At 34.1% G+C, this 20,645-nt stretch overlaps 6 protein-coding genes and 1 pseudogene across 6 annotated transcripts in view; 3 read left to right on the forward strand and 4 right to left on the reverse strand.

The window, feature by feature from the left end:
- Window positions 13-924, forward strand: LOC104744576. The gene is made up of 2 exons (XM_010465654.1): window positions 13-508; window positions 599-924. The coding sequence occupies exons 1-2, from the start codon at window positions 13-15 to the stop codon at window positions 676-678; spliced, it is 576 nt and encodes a 191-aa protein (XP_010463956.1). The 3' UTR covers window positions 679-924.
- LOC104744578 (serine/threonine-protein phosphatase 6 regulatory ankyrin repeat subunit B-like) lies at window positions 1,167-4,180 on the forward strand. Its single transcript, XM_010465656.2, has 13 exons — window positions 1,167-1,334; window positions 1,634-1,696; window positions 1,783-1,953; window positions 2,050-2,181; window positions 2,261-2,400; window positions 2,505-2,591; window positions 2,691-2,816; window positions 2,929-3,069; window positions 3,154-3,219; window positions 3,301-3,402; window positions 3,493-3,663; window positions 3,749-3,828; window positions 3,915-4,180. The coding sequence occupies exons 1-13, from the start codon at window positions 1,304-1,306 to the stop codon at window positions 3,973-3,975; spliced, it is 1,371 nt and encodes a 456-aa protein (XP_010463958.1). The 5' UTR covers window positions 1,167-1,303; the 3' UTR covers window positions 3,976-4,180.
- On the reverse strand, window positions 4,228-4,965 carry LOC104744579 (pathogenesis-related protein PR-4-like). Its single transcript, XM_010465657.2, has 2 exons — window positions 4,662-4,965; window positions 4,228-4,565 (listed from the first exon to the last, which is right to left on the reverse strand). The coding sequence occupies exons 1-2, from the start codon at window positions 4,920-4,922 to the stop codon at window positions 4,401-4,403; spliced, it is 426 nt and encodes a 141-aa protein (XP_010463959.1). The 5' UTR covers window positions 4,923-4,965; the 3' UTR covers window positions 4,228-4,400.
- Window positions 7,298-8,574, reverse strand: LOC104744581 (annotated as a pseudogene).
- Window positions 9,901-11,058, reverse strand: LOC104744582 (hevein-like preproprotein). Its single transcript, XM_019237386.1, has 2 exons — window positions 10,618-11,058; window positions 9,901-10,212 (listed from the first exon to the last, which is right to left on the reverse strand). Exons 1-2 carry the CDS (start codon window positions 11,020-11,022, stop codon window positions 10,042-10,044), a joined length of 576 nt encoding a protein of 191 aa, XP_019092931.1. The 5' UTR covers window positions 11,023-11,058; the 3' UTR covers window positions 9,901-10,041.
- On the reverse strand, window positions 12,984-15,118 carry LOC104744583 (auxin-responsive protein IAA16-like). The gene is made up of 5 exons (XM_010465658.2): window positions 14,736-15,118; window positions 13,941-14,212; window positions 13,710-13,845; window positions 13,528-13,589; window positions 12,984-13,417 (listed from the first exon to the last, which is right to left on the reverse strand). Exons 1-5 carry the CDS (start codon window positions 14,924-14,926, stop codon window positions 13,380-13,382), a joined length of 699 nt encoding a protein of 232 aa, XP_010463960.1. The 5' UTR covers window positions 14,927-15,118; the 3' UTR covers window positions 12,984-13,379.
- LOC104744584 (mediator of RNA polymerase II transcription subunit 14-like) overlaps window positions 20,130-20,645 on the forward strand; it is a 7,736-nt gene continuing 7,220 nt past the window's right edge. The window contains exon 1 of the mRNA XM_010465660.1: window positions 20,130-20,630. Within this exon, the coding sequence (XP_010463962.1) occupies window positions 20,406-20,630 (225 nt within the window). The 5' untranslated portion in view covers window positions 20,130-20,405. The remainder of the gene's footprint in view (window positions 20,631-20,645) is intronic.

Below are 20,645 nucleotides of genomic sequence, written 5' to 3' on the forward strand. Positions count from 1 at the left end.
AAAAAAAAAGAAATGGTGAGAAGAAGAGAAGGCCTTACATTGCCAATCTTAAGATCAACGTTTCCAGAGGTCAAAACAACAACAACAACACCGGTGGCCTCACAGAAACCAAAACAACGGTTATCAAAGCAGCTCTCTATGCGTGAAACACCAAGAGACGTTGCTTGGGAAAGAAGAAGACGTCAGATGATAATGATTCAAGAAAAGAAGCTGCTTCATAAAGGCATTTCAGATGATATTAGTGTACAAATGAAACTAACGGATGAGGATTTGAACGAGCTAAAGGGATCGATTGAGCTAGGTTTCGGTTTCAATGAAGAAGCAGGACAAAAGCTATGCAATACATTACCAGCTCTTGATCTTTACTTTGCAGTGAATCGTCAGGTCTCACCTCTCCCTTCACCTAGCAGCAGCCGTAGCAGCAGCGTATCTGCATCAACCTTTTCGAACAGTATACCGTGTAGTCCCAAAAAAACTGATTCAGATTCATTAAAGATCTTATGCCCAGGTATTTCAAGATTCAAAAAAAAAGGTCACTCTTACAATGCTTAAAATCATGAGTTTTAATTTGATGTTTTGTTGGTTTTTTTATTGGTAGGGGATGATCCTCAACAAATGAAGCAGAGATTGAGACACTGGGCACAAGCAGTAGCATGCTCTGTTATGCAGTCTTATTGATGAGTGTATATGTGATTGTAAGCTTCAATATTTTCTTTTGAGAGATAGGAAACATAAATCCTTTATAAATTAGGACTCTCAAAATAGAAAATTTTGAAAGAAAACAAAAAAAAAGGAAGAAGAAGATTATGGCTTTTGTATATACTCTGTAAAGGGAACACAAGATGAGAAAACAAAAATACCTCTTGTTCATAAGCTGTATACAAAAAAAAAGATTACAATATGATCTTGGATTGGATAAATTAAATGGACTTTTTTAGATAATCGATTTTTAAACTATATTTTTTTGTTGATATTATTGCAATTTAACTCTAAATTTACATGAGCAAATTTGCATCTAAGATTTGAGAAGTGGGGTGTATGTTTAATATAAATAAAATTATTGGGTGTGTTTCGTAATAGTTAAAAATATGAGGGTGTAAATTTCAAAACTATCAAAAGATTAAAAACACCTCCTCTCTTGAATCTTCTTAAAACCTAGAAGCCTCTCTGACTCTGAGCTTTCTTCAGATAATCAGACACAAACTCCGGTATCGACGAACGAAACTAACTGAGATATCCAAAAACCTACTTCCAAGTTTCATTAACTTATCCGAGACACACAAGTTAGGGCTTAGTATCTGCTATGGCTCCTGATGCTTCTACTGCTCTTGCAGGTCTGCTCTCTTCTTGCTCCTATATGTTTCGAATGAATGATGTATCGATCTCTTTCTTTGAATGTTTAAATTCTAGATTCCTTGATGGGTTCTCTTAGTTTTCTTTAGTTGAATTGATCTGATGACCAAGTTTCGTTTTTTTCTTTCGTTTTGTATTAATTTCAATCAAAAGTTTTGGATTGGCTCTATTATGGGGTCAAAGTTGATAAGAATTGAAGTTGAACACTTGGTGCGAGAGTACAAGTTTTGTAGCAATTTTGAATCTCTAATTTTGTTTACTCTTTGAATTCTTACTCTAGCGAGGGAGAAAGTTCAGCAATTCCTGAATGCAGCCATTACAGGGAACCTTGAATTCCTTAAGAGTGAGTTCTTTTTTTTTACTTCTCTCAATGTTCTTTTAGCTTTGATTCTTTTTTTTTTTGTCTACTGATATGACTTCTCCAAGCAGAGGTTGCTAAGGAGCTTGATGAAGGAAAAGACTTGACAAAAACTGTGGAGAGTATTAAAGACGCAAACAAACGTGGGGCGCTTCACTTTGCTGCAAGAGAAGGGCAAATTGAGATATGTAGATATCTTTTAGAAGAGCTGAAACTCAATGCTGATGCAAAAGATGAAGCTGGTTTGTTTTGTTCTTTGTATTTTTACACTTTGCTTTTTTTATTCCCAAACTCATTAATTTGAAACTTGATATGTGAGAATTGTTATGGTTTTGCAGGGGATACTCCGCTTGTTCATGCTGCGAGGCAAGGACAGATTGAAACGGCAAAGTATCTTTTAGAGCATGGAGCTGACCCTAATATAGCAAGTGAACTAGGAGCCACAGCATTGCATCATGCGGCTGGGACAGGTTGGTGTTCACTTCAACTTTTTCCAGTCATGGAGTGTTCTGTTTTGCTTATTATATGTCTTCTTTGTACATTTATTAGGAGAAATCGAGTTGCTAAAGGAATTGCTCTCCAGAGGTGTTCCTGTTGATTCTGAAAGTGAATCTGGCACGCCATTAATCTGGGCTGCTGGTCACGACCAAAAAGATGCTGTCGAAGTCCTGTTACAACACAATGCCAATGTAAACTTTTGTGTATACCTCTATTTAATGATCCATCATCTGGAACCGTACTTTCCAATAAACCTTAAAAGTTTTTTTTCTTTGTTTTGTGATTGATTCTGCAGCCTAATGCTGGGACTGAAGATGATATCACTCCGTTGTTATCTGCAGTGGCTGCGGGTTCCCTACCATGCTTAGAGTTGTTGGTCAAGGTATGAATGACATCTTCTTAATCTCTTGTATTTCGTTGGTTCAGTTGCCTAGCATCTTAAATCCGAGCTAACACAATAATGTTCTTTTCATTATCACAGGCAGGTGCCAAAGCTAACGTTTTTGCTGGTGGTGCAACTCCATTGCACATTGCGGCTGATATTGGAAACCTTGAGCTAATTAACTGTTTACTTAAAGCTGGCGCTGATCCTAATCAGAAAGACGAGGTAAAACCAACTTGGTAACTCAGTTCATTAGCAAAACCTATTTTTCTTGCTCATTTGATTCAATATGAAACAATTCTTGTCTAACTTTACTGAGCTTACCGTAAACTCTCAGGAAGGCAATAAGCCTATAGAAGTTGCGGCTGCTAGAGACAACAGAAAGGTTGTTGAGATCCTCTTCCCGTTGACAACAAAACTCGAATCTGTTTCTGACTGGACTGTTGATGGAGTTCTCGCTCACATGAAAACAAACAAAGTATGAATATATTTACATCTCTCCTGGTTTTTAGTCTCAATTGCTTTGATAAATCTTGTCTAAAACAACTTAAACATTATTCAGGAACAAGAGGAAAACGCAAACAAGTTGAAATCCGGAGAGACCGGTACCAAGAAAGATCTTCCTGAGGTACTTCATACTTTGATCGATATGCATTTTCTCTTACATGATATGTTTTGCTTGAAGATTTACTATTTTTTACTTCCACAGGTCTCCCCAGAAGCAAAGGCGAAAGCTGCAGAAGCAAAAGCAAGAGGACAAGAAGCCTTTCACAGAAAGGATTTCCAGATGGCTATTGACGCTTACACACAAGTCTTCAACTTTAAAACTTATTCTAAAATCAAAACAAGATTCTTAGTCTAGGCCTATATGTGATTTTGTTGCATTTTTGTTTGAACATAGGCAATTGATTTTGACCCAACGGATCATACCTTATACTCAAACCGAAGCCTCTGCTGGTTGCGGTTAGGACAAGCTGAGCATGCTTTATCCGATGCTAAAACCTGCAGAGAACTAAAACCTGATTGGCCTAAAGCTTGTTTCAGAGAAGGCGCTGCTCTGCGTTTGCTAGAGGTAAGATCCATCTATTTCCACTAAATAGATTTGATCTTTAATCAATGAAACTGTAGGATTCACCAATCTTCTCATCAATCCCCAGCGGTTTGAGGAGGCAGCCAATGCTTTTTACGAGGGAGTATTGCTTAGCCCTGAAAGCAAGGAGCTCGTTGATGCTTTCAGGTTCGTGAGAAACCCTTATGATGTTTTTGTTTTCCTTATCGTGTTTCAAGATAAATGATGTTTGTTACCTCTCTTTTCTTCTACAGAGAAGCTGTAGATGCAGGAAGGAAGTTTCATGGGAAGGATGAGGTAAAGGCGAGATCATAAGATCTATTCTAGAGATGGCTCCATTTAGTTTCTGTATGAAGTTTTGATCTGCTTCTTATCTTGTTCTCCCTCATGTGCACTTGCTTGCTTGTAATATTTTTTACGAACCAAGTTTTGTTTGTGGTCGGATTTTTTATTATTGTGAACCCTAACCGGAAACTGAAAAGATCAGGTATAAATTATTAGACAATAGTTTATATCATCATCACCATTTGTATAACAATACAAATTACCCGGTTTATATACACTGTATTCATTTATAATTTTGTTTCTTAGTAACTTACACACAATTGTAGATTTATGATTTATCTTTATTGTGAAACATTTGAATTGAACTCGTGATAGTATTTTTATCTTAAAATATACAGTATGAAATATGATAAATAACAAGATGCAAGACGGTGATTGGATGAACGTGAAGATCTTCAGCAGTTGACAAACGCGTAGTTAACAATTAAGTGCCCACGAGCGTATCCCTGACCGTTAGTATCAAGCCGCCTGAAAACGCCGTCATCTAAGTCCAAACCGCCGTTACTACACTGATCAACGATTCTCACCGTCGCTTGTGTTCCCGTCGCAGTATTAGTCACCTGCGTTTGCATATGTTCTTTTATTTTTCCTTATTTGATGTTAATAAGAGATGCATGACACATGGAAATTGTAGTTATGTAAATAGAGTGACTTACCCTTAAGCATCTTCCACAAGAATCACGGCCTCGTGGTCCAACTGGACCGCAGAATGCTGTCCAACCGTACTTCCTACGCCATTCGATCGGGAGGTTTCCTTTCCATGTTGAGCAATAGGCACTTACTTTGTAAAGGTCCCAACCATTTTGCTCGGGATAATAGTAATGGTAAGTTGCTCTTACATTTGTAGCGGTTTGAGCGGCTGCTTTAGCCGCAAATGCGCATAGGAAAACAAACATGCATATGCTAAGTCTTGCCATTGGCGATCTTTATGTGTTTGTTCTTTAAAAATGTGTTGTGATATAATCAAAGATGGACGAACAAATATATAGGACAATTGTTTTCATAGAATAAACAATTTGCAATACTAGATTTTTTGTCACATTGTGAATAATTTCGTTAGGGTATGAATATTCAATGGATGACTAGTGTGCGTGGGGATGTCTATGACGGCTTTGATAGGGTATAAATTAGTATTTTGATACCACAAATAAAAGTTCAATTAGTTTATTTGAATTTTATGAATGATTCAGGTTGAAAAATATCATATTGTATGGATAGAAAAATACATTTTCGAAAATGTTTGGATTGAAATATACCAAAGTAATTAATAAGTGTGTGGATTGAAATATATCAAAATAATTAATAAGTCTGTGGGGGTGACATCGAACCAGGGTTCTTAGGGTTATTAATTCAAATAAAACAACCAGATTATGTCAACTTATTCGAAATATAGCAAAAACATATTGTATATATTTATACAAACACGTGTGGTTAGATAACATCGTTAAGAGATCTCGTTAAGAACAGTTAAGCCATGGGTTTAATATTAGCAACAATTTAGATATTAAATAGTTTTATGCATATATGAGGTATTTTTTTCCAACCTAAAAAAGGAGTATTAAACGTCCAAATAAAAAATAGATGAAATATTTTTTTGTTTTTCCTTCTTTTACAAAAAAAAAAATCCTTTTTATCAGATTTTTTTATCTCAACAACAAAATCCTATTAATTTAAGAAATTAATAACATATTAATTGAAATTAATAGCATATTAATTCCGAAATAATATTATGAATCCTAATATTATTATGAATTTATATATGATAAAATAAGTTGTTCTTAGCACTAATTCATTTAATATAATCTTCATTTACTTGAATCTTTTCTTATTAATATAATCTTCAAACCTTACCAAAAAAATATAATCTTCAAAAAAAATTATTATATAAATTTCTCTTCAACACTTATATCAAACAAAATGAAGTGTGCAAGCTATTTTTATCACTGAAGTATAAACGATCATCTATTATTTCGATAAAAAACATTAATAAATACATTTTGAGACAAAAAGAAAAAAGTTCGTACAAACTTTTTTAAAAAACTAGATGTATATATTTAAGTTATTTTTATTACAAAACATTAGTTTCAAGAAGGGAGTATAAAATTAGTTTATTACTACTTCACAAATATACTTCAAAATTTAAAGTGCATTGAAGTTTTTAAATTATCAATAGTCTTTCTCACAATCATGTAAACGAATAACTTAAATAATTTCTCAATAAATATATCAACAATTGTATGTACATTTTATATATAATTTTCCTTACTTTGTTGTTGTATTGATGACAAAGTCCACCATACCCAACAAGTACATCTGTATCATACGCTGACAAATGAACTAGTAGAAGTTTAGCTTAACTTACCGTCTATAAGTCTAGAATATGAAGATCACTGAAAGAGGTTATTGCGAGCAACCACCATAGATATAAATCTTTTTGTCATTGTAAGAAGCAACAGCATGAAAATATCTTAGAGATGGTGACTTACATGGTTTGTTTCTCATCCCAGGTCACATGGTATTTAAATCAAGCATATGACAATCGTTCAAAGGCATTTAAATCAAGCATATGACAATCGTTCAAAGGCAAACTCTTTAAATCATGTCTGCCAAACATTATCAAAGAGTTACCTATGATTGTGACTGCCGCATCATATAAAGTATATGTGAAGTCATGAGGTTCCGATGGGCTAAACTTTTTGTTCCATACGAATTTAGCATTTTCTTCACCTCTCCATAACCTTGTTACCTTGCTAAAGTTATGTTGTATATACGTTGGATTTTGCTTTTTTTTTTTAATTAATCTTGAGATTTGTGGTTTTTGGATTTTTAATTTTTTGCTCGCTCAAATATTTTTGTTTTGAAAATATTTAGTTATTTGTGTGAGGAAGATGCAAAGGGATCATTGATACATGTTCTTTTTGTTTTGTTTACTAAATTGCTATACCAAATTTTTTTGTCACATTGTGAATAATTTTGTTAGGCTATGAATATTCAATGGATGACTAATCTGCGTGGGGATGTCTATGGCGGCTTTTCAAGCTTTGTGGTGGAAATTGGAAGTTTAAAGAGGAAATAAGATTGATCATTTATTAGAGGGGACAGATGTTTATATGTTATGTCTCTTTAGTCTTTAGGGGTTATCGCATCGTACGGAGTCCCAATTTTTAAGTATTCCGAATTTTTGGATCAGTGAATGGATATCAAATTTGATTACTTCCTTGCTGTCGCCGGTATGTAACTTACGGATGCAAATATTTGCATGGATTATATTAAAACCCAATTATCACTTTATTCCTTAACAACTATAATTTCCACATACATTATTTTCTTTTTGTTATGAATACATGGTGGCATTTATTTTCATCTTATTAGCATATATATAAGCATATATATAATAAGGAGATATATATGCGCTATATATATGAAAAGAAGATCAATAGATGAACCTTATGAAGATCTTCAGCAGTTGACAAACTCGTAACTGACAATCAAGTGCCCACGAGCGTATCCCTGACCATCAGTATCAAGCTGCTTGAAAACGCCGTCATCTAAGTCCAAACCGCCGTTACTACACTGATCAGTAGAGATGTCAATTGAGCTCAGAGACCATGGGCTGTCCAGGTCCAAATTAAATTGGACCGGTTATGGTCATAACCAAATTTGAAGTGGTCAAATGGACCTAAAACCATTTTAGCCCATTAATAAATGGTCCAAACTAATTTGGACATTGGCTGTCCAATAATTCTTCAAAATTAGGGATTGTAAAATTTGGGGGAATTTTTTTTTTTCATTTTGTCAAAAACACGAAATTAGAGTTTCTATCTCTCCCCTATTTCAATCCAATTATGAATTTATGAACTTTTATAATTATGAGTTTATGAAACTTTATAATTATGAGTTTATGAAACTTTAGTAAATTATGAGTTTTAAATTTTGGTTCAATCTGCAACCAATGGACAGACCAATTGGTCATGGTCCTATTTGGTTTGGACATATTTGGATATGGGTGTATTTGAGCCTTGACCATAAATGACCATAAAATGTATGTGTCCAATTAGTCATACCCATTTGGACATGGACAGACCAATTTACAACCCTACTGATCAACGATTCTCACCGTTGCTTGTGCTCTTGTCGCAGTATTCGTTACCTGTGTATTGTTTAAGGTTATTAATAGTATTACGTTTAAGACGCTATGTATGACACATGCCCACTATTTTATATACATGATAACGATGTTTGCTTCAAAACGTGATTTTTGAAAGAGATAAAATTAGTGACTTACTCTTAAGCATTTACCGCAAGAGTCACGACCGGTCGGTCCAACTGGACCACAGAAAGCAGTTCAGCCGTATCTCTGACGCCACTCAAGCGGTTGGTTCCCATCCCACGTTGAGCAATACGCACTTACTCGGTAAAGATCCCAGTTGTTTTGTGCAGGATTGTAGAAATGGTAAATTGCTCTTACGCTAGGAGCGGATTGAGCGGCTGCTTTGGCCGCAAAGGCACATAGCACAAACACACATATGCTAATATTACTTGACATTCTTTTTCTCCGTTATTTTAGTGTTTCTTTAATTAATCTATGATAGATAGAAATAGAATAAAGAATTGATGAAACTCTATTTATAGAAAACATATACTATGATTTGACTAGTTTAGCCTAACAAAAAGTTTTGACCGTTGTGTTTGGTTTTTTTTTTTGTCAACAAAAAAATCAGCTCATACGAATCAATTTGAAGAAAAATTGTTTAAAAACAAAATATGATGCGGAGATAAGCGCGTTTGGCGTACCAAAAAATCCGTGTTGTGTTTGGCTTTGAGTTGAATATTCAATGTTCTTACTATTCTCTGTAGACGTTTATACGTGTGTTTTGGGTTATGGAAAATGAAAAAAAATGACGTAGTAAGAAAATAAAAATCTAAATCTGCAACAGTGTAGCTTAATTGGCCTTCTTCTTAGACATTGATTGGCTATATGGCCGTCTACAATAGGCTTTCTCTCCTCGCTATCATATAGGAAATTAAAATTAAAATTTTCCTTAAAAAAAAAGAAGGAAATATCGATTTGCGTTGGTTTAATAGATTTGTTGTATCCAGTCCACGGTGATTAGTCGGTTTACTCGGTTATTGGAAATGAATTATTTGCCCCTTGTTTCCCGATCCAATGGTTGAGCAAAGGAGTGACCAATATCATAGATTAATGAGTAATGACTAAGCTGATGGCGAGGTGCTGTTCAATATTTTGAATGCCTAAATGATGCCAATCTACTAAAATTCAGGTTATTTATTTGACGCAAAATTAACATTCACCATTTCTATATTAATTAAATAAATTAATACAAACTTGAATACTAGTGAAGAAATGTGAATTTTCAATTGTCTGAATATACAATGTTGAAGAAACATAAGGTCTGAGGGAAAAAAATGTGAATTTTCAACTGTTTTTTTTTTTAAATTGTCAACCTTTTTAAATTATAAACATTTCTTTTTGTTATTAGTTTTACTACAAGTATTTCTGTTATCTATAATCAATAAAAATACCTTTCGACAACAACAACAAGAAAAAAAAAAAAAAAATCAACAAAAATACCTAGAGACAGAGGAAAGACAAGAGAAAGTTTACCAACTTGCCATTTTCCAGTGAAAACGTGCACGTCTTTGCCAAGACCACCGTTCGTATATTAATAAATTGTACATAGAACGTTATTCACGGTCCATGACAATACGTATCTGATCTCACGTCATTTTGATCCTAGAAAATTCGATATATAGGTCACCTTATCCATTAGTATTCCTTTATCTATAGTTTTTTTATTCAATTAATATGTAATAACATGCACTGCCGAAGAAGTATCGATCTTCATATAATTATATCGAGAAGTTCCTTAATTATTTATGCGAAACATATATCCTAGACACAGAAGTCTTTATTGTATGTGTAGACCGATATAACACTTCGAAATCATTACATAAACGCGATCCGTGGCCGAAACACACAGATCGTTTTTTGAATCAGGCTGCCCAATGAGTTTATTAATCCCCACAATTAACAAACTGGTAGTCAACAATTAGATGGCCTTGCTGATAGCCATTACGATCGGTGTCTATTTGATTAAACATTGCAACATCCAAATCCAATCCTCCATTGCTACATTGGTCCACTATTCTCACCGTTACTGCAGCATTTGTTCTTGTGTTTCTCACCTGTATTAATTCATTTATACATACCACTGTTAATCATTATATTTATCGGCTATATATATAACAACCTAACGTACGATTTAAAAGTTGAAGTACATTATAATATCTTTTAAAATCTATATATAATATTTCATCAGGTTCTTACTAGATTTTTCTGAATTTGCATGTAAAAATAAACATACTAATAACAAGATATGAATGTAAATAAAAATAAAATTTACTAGTTGAACTGTTAACTTTGATCCTAATATTAAAATAATCAAAATCATACTTATTTTAGGTATAAAAAGGATTTGGAAGTAATATTTTAGGTGCCTGTTTTCAGTTAGTTTGAATTAAAAGCAGATTAAGTTGGATCATGTTATATATAAAGATCAATTTAGAAGAAAAAAAAGATAATTAACTTACCCTTAAGCACTTGCCGCAAGAAGCTTGACCACGAGGTCCAGCCGGTCCGCAGAAGGCAGTCCAGCCATACTTGCTCCGCCACGCGTACGGCTTATCAGCATCCCACGTGGAGCAGTAAGCACTCACGGCTCTCAGATCCCAATTGTTCTGCGCCGGATTGTAAATATGGTAAGTGGCGCGTACGTTCTTCGCGCTCTCACCTGCACCGCTAGGTCCGCTACCCCCACAATTGCTCTGGCAGTTGTTGGAACAATATTCTGGCGTGGTGCCGCAATACCCGTACTGGCTGCAGCAGATGTTACCGGGACAAGTACGACCACCAGCTTGACGGCCGCATTGTTGTCCCGCCACCGTGGCCGCGGTGTATGATAAAAGTATGATGGTTATGCAAAGTCTGATATTCATGATCGGTAGGTTTTTGTCTTCTTGGTTGTCTAATGCATGTGTCTATATATATACATATGAATATATATATAATACAGTAATAGTAATGTTTTCTTGTGATTTTACCCAATTGATTTAATTACAGACGTTAGAGGTAACGTGTTTAACCATAACCATATGCTATACGCATGAACGTTAAATATATAATACTACCTGGATATTTAATTTTTTAATTTGTTGGATTTTATAGAATATGGAAACTGTCTATATTACTTATGTTGTTAAATTTTGAAAATTGTATGTGGTTTCTTTCTCCTCTGAAGTTAAAGTAATTTGGAAATTCGTAAACAGTGAAATAATTTGGAAAAAAAAATCCATGGCATATACTATTTTACGAGTAATTAAGATGGCGTGATGGATATGTGTGTCTAAGAACCGTCGATATTCGTTGAACGGGAGCTTAACTGGTCAATGTCATCTAATCGGACGGTTTAAAACAAGGAATCATTGTGTGAATACTCGTACATCGAGATACAGATGATGACTAATGAAGAGAGGCGGCTAATTGTGAATGTTTTTTGTTTGTAGAAGAAAATAGCAGCCTTGGACCTTTGCTAGATAAGTGTCGCTCTCATTGATTTCAATTGTATTAATTCGTTCATTTGACTAATCAAAGTCTACATGATCGATCCATTGATTTTGTCAATTTTGGATTATTTTAAGTTATTTTTTTAATTTGCTTAGCAGCGTAAAATGTCTTCTATTGTGGTACTGCGTAAGGAAACAATAGGTTACATACAATTCCTCGTAATAATTGTTTTGATGACAATACAACAGAACAGATGAATTTTCCACTTTGACACCTAGAGGCCTCTGAGAGTTGACAAGTCAACTGAGTTGTTTGTTTGTGGGCTTAATGGGCCAGACGGGCTGGTTAAACGAAACTGAGCCCATATAAAGTCCGTTTCGAATTGGTTACAAACTTACAAGGATAAATCAGCGAATAAGAGAGACGACGAGTGGAACTGTGGAAGAGTGTGTACGTTACTTACGTACGTACGTAGGCCATATCATACATAGCCCACATCTTTGCCGATCCCCCTTTTCTCGCAATGATTAAAAATTCTAACTATGATTCTGCCCATATATGAAAGATTACAAATGACCTATATAATTCAACTCTGTTTTTCTATATCTATGTAATTCGTAATTTGACATAGCGTACATTGAATTCGAATCAAGGCCATGTGACGGTGCTTGATTCACACAATCACACCATTTGAGCTCTCAAAATTTATTCCTTTCTGATATGATTTTTTGTTTGCCGAAACTTCGCCAGCATTTCCTCGCTAAAATCAACAACTCACAATTACTTTTATTCTGAAACTTGATTTCGTCTATTTGACTAAGTGTCTTCATCTTAGAACTCTTCTTGAATCTTTCACTTTCTTTTGTTAATTAGTACCAGCGTATTTGTTCGTAAGCAGCCATATTTTTTACATCTTTTACAACCAATTGGTGAGTTGATGATCTATAGTAGTATAATGAAGGATCAAATTTTATCAAAAAAATAGTTAAAGAAAGATGTAATTAATAAAGCACATTCCATTGTTTGTTGAGGCGATGGATGTCGATGACAGCGTAAAGCATCAATAATGGAGCATACATATTAAAGAAGACATTATTAATTTATTTAGAATACATTAAAATATTGTCCCCCAACAACTCTACACTATCCACATGCTCTTGCCCTTTCCACCACCCACATTACCTTGATCTATAGTATTAAAGTTTCTCATATATGTTTCAACCAAAAAACGTTAATTGTAACTAATTTTGTAAAACAAGTAGTAAATTGAATTTTGGGTTCTTTGTGTGTATCTGTCAAATGTTCATTATGGTCTCGATCAAAAATTAACAATAGTATAATTTTAAGATGGTTGTAAATGAAAAAATGAGTTTACAATGCATAACAAAACAAGTAATTATGAGAACTGTAAACTTGAATAGTAATTTTGACACGTCAAAGTAACACACATTAAGATGCCTTACGGACACTGACCATATAGACAACACGATTAATGCGTAAAAACAAAAATTGTTTTCAACGAAAATAGATGCAACCTAACAAAATATACATATTTATATATATGCATATATATAATACATATAACAAAAACGGTTTTTTAAAAAATAAAATAAAATGTAATACATCACAATATTAATATCATTATAACTTATTAATATCATACGCAAACTCCCTGCTCGGAACAGTAGTTTCGAGCCGGTTTGGCTTTTCTCGGTTTGAGATATCCAACCGATCGAACCGGTCTTTCTTTCCTTTTTTGGGTAAGAACAATAATTGTTGTCAAGAACTCTCAGCTTCTGTTCTTGCACTTTTCTAATGCCCTTGGAGCTGCAATATAATATTGGTAGAAATTTTGTATGAGCAAATTATTACAAACTAAATCCATAAAAAAACTTATAGTATACATAAATCATTTTTAGATTAAAAAAAATACTAACCAAGTCCGATTGCTTCTGATCCCTTCATTATTCGTATACGTTTGCATGAATCAACAAACATCCTAAAAAAGAATCCAAACGAAACGTAAATAAACATTTGCACTATATATAATTCACGTACGTATAATTAAAGATGTAAAAATTATTGTAATTGAAGATATTTAAAAAAATTGAATACTCACTCCCATGGTACGTCTCCTACGAGCATCCAGTCACCATCTTTATCTTCATAAGTTGGAACACAATCTGATCCGTTTAGAAGATCGATCAATTTACTCTCGTTCATAAAATCTTTCATTCCTTGTGGTCCATAGTTGCCTGAAGATTTTTTAAAAATAAAATTTAATTGACAAATATATAATAAAAAGAATTAGTAGATGTATAATTATAGATTGACTTCTTTTTTTTTTTACCTATGGTAAAAGAGCTGAACATTTTGCTCAAGGCATTGGAGAGATCTTGGTAAGTTTTGTAGAGTTTCAGGTCGATTTTTCTTAGGTACGGTGCGCCGTCCATGCTAACCTTCACGTAAGCCGCAGCAGCACATGCGGAGGCGGATGAAGTGGCTCCACTGCTGCCGGAAGTCTTATCATTTCCTTCAACGGTATCTCCGGTGATCGGTTTTTGGCCGGACATGACGTTCTTGCGGAAAGATCGTACCGGTGGCCATCCCACAACTTGTGTCCTGAAATTCCGTAATAATTTATTATTATTATTATTATTATTATTTTCTCAAAATATTAGTTTTACTTTGTGAACATGTTTGTAAATGATCTACTAGTTGTTTCACACGTGTCGGATGTTAGGTGGCTGTAGCTGTCCAAAAAAACTATTTAAATCTTTTTGGTAGATAAAGTAAGAGATTCCTTATGTTTTGTATTTTTCTTAATTCTTCCCGACCAAACCAAAACAAAAATAAATCAAACAGAACACTCAACCTAACTTGTATGCAAGGAGGATATTTTGTTAATCAACAACAAATACTATTTGTAAAACTGTTGAAAACATGGAGCAAAACCAAAATAAAGCAAATTAAAAATCAAAGATCTTACGAGAATCATTTGCCTAAATATTCCGAGGGTTCCCTTCCTAACCTAGCTAGTAATCGTGTTAAAGCGCATCCATCTCTTAATCATGACCGTTCTAGTATGTCTAATCTAGAAGCAAAAATAACAGTCGAAATAGAGACTGGAATATAAGTTTCTTACTTTGCTGGTGGTTTAACGACCTTCTCCTTCATATTTTCTAAATCAGCTTCGGAAACAGTCGATGAAAGATTAAGTTTGAGATCAACGGTCTCAGAAAACCCTCTTTTCCCATTATTTTTTACGGACATTTCTCCTCCGTGACTACCACCCGGCAGCCCTAACCTCAGCTCCGTCGCCTCAAAATTAATCATATTTCTTTGATAATGATAACCAACGAGTCGTAACAAATCTGGTAATCCGACAACGAGTAAGAGATTCTTCGGCTTCTAGGGTTCTTTTGATGTATAAAAAAAAAGTTAGAAGAGAGAGAGAGAGAGAGGGGATGTGAGATGTGTGTAGAGAAACTAGAAACAAAGGGCTAAATATTGGATCGTGTGTGGGTATAAAAATAAAATTATACTAGCAAAACTCATCATTGAGAGGATGGTTTATTTGAACGGACGTGATGATGCCAGGTGGATGCTGGGATTGGTTGGACCGTAAAGAGTGTTGTCGGGAGAAGATGATGTCATGAATGGCGTCATTTTTCCCCCTTGGGAATAATTGCGACCAAGCCCGTGGGGCAAAGGCCAACTTGGCACAGTTTCTCCTTTCTGTTTCCAATTTTATCCACCGAGAATTAAAACTAAAATTAAAACTACTCCTGCTGTATTATACAGGAGCTTGTATTAAAACTAAAATTTGGTGACACAAACAAAGCTTTACCACTTGTACAGCTTTGATTTTTTACCAATCACAAAAATTTTACCAAAATCATTATTAAAATCTTTACTCTCTGCTTTTTGGTATAGTTTTCTTGTACCACTCTTTCTTACAGTTTTGCACTATTCCTTTAAAATTTACAGCTTCAGCTTACAGCTTTTCAGTACAGCTTTAGCTACGTTACCAATCAGACCCACAAAGTTAAATTACGAATTATGTTTAGTTTCATTTAAAAAAAAAAAATTATTACTACTCCATCCGTTCTAATTTAACTGCCGTTTAAGGTTTTTGCACACATATTTAAGTAAATTATTAAATTTTATGTTTTGCCCTTCATTAATATATTTTATAATTTTTTATTGGTTGAAACTTTAAAGCAGCAGGGATAAGATTGGAATAGTGGCGGATCCAGCAAATCTTTTGAGGGGGTGCAAAAAAAAACTCTTTTGAGGGGGTGCAAAAAAAACTCAAAAGTGTTCAGTTGGGGATTTGAACCCTTACCCTCAAATATTATGGGATGCACCATTGACCACTAGGCTACTTACATCAGTAATTAGTATACATAAACTAAGCATTTTATACTTTTATGTGGTACACTTGTACCTCCTCTAATGAACGTGGATCCGCCCTTAGATTGGAATATTCATCAAACATCTGCATTGAAAATCTAAAACGACAACTAATATGAAACAAAAATTAAATTCTAGAACGACAACTAAATTAGATTGGAGGGAATAGTAGAAAAGATATATATACATAAGAAAACTAATATCAATATATATATATAAAAGAGTGTTTTGTCGGAAAAATATTTATTTAGTCGTGGACGTGATAATATGGTCTATAATAAAAATGGGAATAAAAATGACAGCTAAGACAATAAAGGACCCATAGATGGGAAAGAAATCGAAAGTTGTCAGCTTCAACACATGTGTTTTGATTCCATGGATTCGTTGTCCTTCTTCCTATGGGGTCCGCCATTCACAATGCCTATGCTATTGCTTACCCCCTCTTTATTATTTTTTTTTTTGTTTAAAGACTATTTTCTTTTTCTCATACTTATATAAATTTCGAGCCGACAAAAAAAATAATTGAAATTAAATCAAATTTTGAAGTTTGAGATAAACTAAAAGTCCTGGTCTGCCATGGCGTTTCGTACTCTACTTCCCATGTGCATCTGTCTCGGCTCTACTCAAGTTTATGGATTATTGAAGTCAATATAAAATTAAGGGTTATGTTATTCAATAAATTGTGAATAATTAAACATGATTAGTTATCTGTATTATAAATGTGATTAGGAAACATTCCTTCCGATCGATATGATTAGGCTGGATATAATATAACGTTGGGAATAAGTTAACCTAATGCAAATTTCTTGATTAAAAAAAAAGAAAGGGTTTAATTAATGCTAACTAATTCTTAGTATTATGTCTATTGGATTAAAATCTTCGGTGGGAAAGGCCAAAACATGAAACTATTCAGCAGTGGTTAAGTACAGTTGACGTGGTAATTTTTTGAATGAAAATCGTAGAACTAAAGGAACCTTATTGGCTGAGAGAAATAAAGACATCAGATCCTCATAATCGCTATAATCTAAATACTTTTCGTAGTTTTGAAGATTAGCTATTAAACACTTTGTCAAAAAAAAAAAAAGCTATTAAACATTCTAATTACTTTCTCATCATTTTGTCACGCGCAATCATGATCATTATTCGATAATGATCTGTTTGTGCGTTATGGTATGAGGATTGAGGGGTATCTATAATATATACACTATTCCGAGCACACAAGTTTTTACATATTGAAAATGTATTAGATATAAATAAATTTATAATATGAAATTTTCAGTTTCTGTTTTATTATATCAACATGTCAATTAGGGTGTTAAGAAAGAAAAAAAAGTCCTCTATTCGATCAAACGCGATTACGTAAATGAGAAAAAGCCTTAAAATCATATAGAAGGCAAAGACTTACGAGTTTCAATGGTATTATACAGTTTTTTTTTTAAATCTTTTTTCTTTCTTAAATTGTCAACCATGTGGGTGTATGGCGGGACATGTCATGCCCATGTCGTCAACCCTATTAATAAGGTTACTAGCATTTTCGCGAAGGAGCATAATAATATTAGCGTCAATAGATAATTAAATTGCTCCTTGGAAATTTATTAAAACATAACAAAATAGAATAACTTAGCATAATGATCGTCAACATCATATTATTGCTAAACATCATCATCATGTCCATGCATGATTACGATGGAAGAATCTCATCCAAAAATAATGAAGGCCAAATTGACAACGACTTCATCTTAATCTACATGCCAATAAGTTTATAATTTAAATTGTGTTTTTGTTACATTGATCATCGCGTAAATCGTTACTGTTTATTTTATATACATACCCCTTCTCTAAAAAAGTCACATGTAAACGTGAGGACGAGGAGATAAATGGGTCCACCTGGGCCTGAAAACACCAACCCCTATATAAGCAGCGATAGAGAGATGTATACATGCACCCTCCTCGTGTGGGCTGGGTCCAGTGAAAAATCAATGTCTTGTGTTTCACTGTCCAATAACATCACAGGTTCACACGTGTGCAGTGCAACCGTTCGACAAAGTATTAAATGAAATGCATGAATATATGGATAGAGTCAAATTGTGCCTCTGATCGTCTTAACGATGTCAACGTCTTCCCCAACCTTACCGTGTCCTTGCAACTTATTCCAATTTTTCTTACATTTATTTTTCCAATAAAACTGAAAGAGTATTAATTACAAACATTCATATCTGTCGGATACATCAAAAGTTACTTTTTCAAAACTTATAAATCGCCGTTTTGATCTTTGACATCAGATTGTTAAATATTTTTGAATACTTTTTCAAAAATAGTTCAGAAGATTTCTCCAACCCGGGTATGTTGTACCTGAACGTTTGCATCTAGTAATAACCATCTCACATCCTCGTCCATATGGATACGATGATTTGGTTTGGACACGCTACTACCAAAATTTTGTTTCTTGTCGAAAGATTGAGAAAGTCAATTCTTATCCATAGTACAAGAGATCACTAGCTTTGAATAAGATTTTCATTCTGGTTTTTGGTTGAGTATTAGTTTCTAAATTTGTTATTATTTAATAACAAAAATGCTGGTGTTAGTTTTTGTTTTAATTTAGCTAAGCAAATAATCGAACAAAACTCGATGATAAACATTTCATCGGTTGTCTATTGTAATATCAGTATATGTAATGCAAATATGCAATACATACACGATATATAGGATAACATGCATGGCTTAGCCTTAAAGTGAAACACAAGCAAAACCATAGACGTATTTATGGGAACTGGTTAATATAAATAGAGTAATAGACCCAATTATATTAACATCTTCCTATAAACGGACCGCGCCACCACCCCGTCGACATCTGTGTGATATTTCACATTCCCGTGTGTACGGAACTACGGATTCACCGGAAAACCGGATGTTGGGGTGGACATGCGTAGGAACTCTGATGAGGATCACAAGGGATATCATGTCCCATTATTCCTGGATACCCAATTATTTTCCCAACCGTCATGTTCATGTTGCTTACGAACACAACAGGCTATGAATATAAGCATAAACCTACGTGTGTGTATTTGTTAAAATAATTATGAAAGGAATGTATAATATGGTCTATTCAAAAATCAAAACTATCTTAATTTTTATGTGTTATTTACTTGAAAGGAGATTACGATAGAATGTTGAATTGACTGGTAGAAAATGGACCTATAAATTCTTTTATAAGTAGTCCTTTTTTGGGACAAAGTAGTCAAAAGCTTTTTTAGTTATGCATATAATGGTCAGAGTAATACTAGAACTTTACTTTCTACATATGAACTCCATAAGTATAATATAGCAATAGATTAGGTGTCATTTTTTTTCCAATACTACTTGGAAGTGAAAAACATTTTTCTATACAGTAATTTTCTAACACCAATAATTTGCAATTAAACATCATAAACTAGTTTGACAAAAAAAAACATCATAAACTAATAAAATAAAAAATATACACAAAAAAAATTATAGACAAGTTTGTCAAATTCTTTGATAGACAACTTTTAGAATACATGGCTAGCTAGGCCTTTTTTGGCCATTGAAATCGAAGAATATACATAAAAACATTCTTGTTGCTGCCCAACATAATATAAAATCAGTTGGACAAGTGAGAAGGCCTTGCTACCCTACCCATTCAATCTTCACAAACCCTCTTTCTACTAGATACTCTGTTACTACTGTTTCGTGGGGGAAAAAATAACGATTAGAGAAGCCTCATACCAAAATCCCAAATTCGTTTTACTAATTGAAAAACTGGATGTTTATTTTGTGTAACAAAATTGAGGTTTTCGTACCTTTTTACAGTTTCCTAAGCATGAGTTATAGATCAAGATAAAAGTGCTTCTTGGGATTGGTTTACGAAAAAATGTTTAGCCATTTACAACTACATCAACCACTTATACTACTTGTAATTAACTTTTTGAATGATGATGATGGTTAATGTCTGAATAATATAGTAAAAAAAAAAAAAAATTAACCATGTACAGTTATTATAGTGACTTACTGCTTACGTGGATAAAAGAGAGAGAGACCCACCACACAAAAATAGATTTTCACCGTTTTAGAGTAAAAAAAACTGCTTTAAGCCGATTTTTGATTTTTTTGTCATTCTATCATCGTCCGTTCAACGTTGCCTTCGTCTCTTCCCTGAGACCCCCTCCCCCCTTTCTCAATTTTAAACCCTTTTCTCTCTTTCTCTCTTGTCCGAATCAAATCCGATTTACTGGAAAGAGAGAAGCTTTGTGCGCCGTATTGGTTTGTCGTGGGTGGGGGAGGAAGCCGGAGGAGAGAACCAAAGAAAAAAAAAAAACCCTAATTTTTAATCGAATTGAGGATCTCCCAGGTTTCTGAATCGGGCGGTGGGGATTTTGTTTCAATGTCCGCGACCGCGATGGCGGAGAAAGGGAAAGAGACGGTGGATTTCTCCGCTCTTGTAAGTGGAGCCGCGAAGGATTCGTACCTTTCTCTTCAGGAACTTGTGGATAAGTCTAAGACGACGGAGCTTTCTGATTCTGATAAGAAGATTAGCCTCCTCAAGTATGTCGTTAAGACTCAGCAACGTATGCTCCGCCTCAATGCTCTCGCCAAGTGGTGTAAACAGGTTTGTTTCTCTTTC

This window comes from Camelina sativa, chromosome 15, assembly GCF_000633955.1.
Source record: "Camelina sativa cultivar DH55 chromosome 15, Cs, whole genome shotgun sequence".
In the NCBI taxonomy this organism is placed as follows: domain Eukaryota; kingdom Viridiplantae; phylum Streptophyta; class Magnoliopsida; order Brassicales; family Brassicaceae; genus Camelina; species Camelina sativa.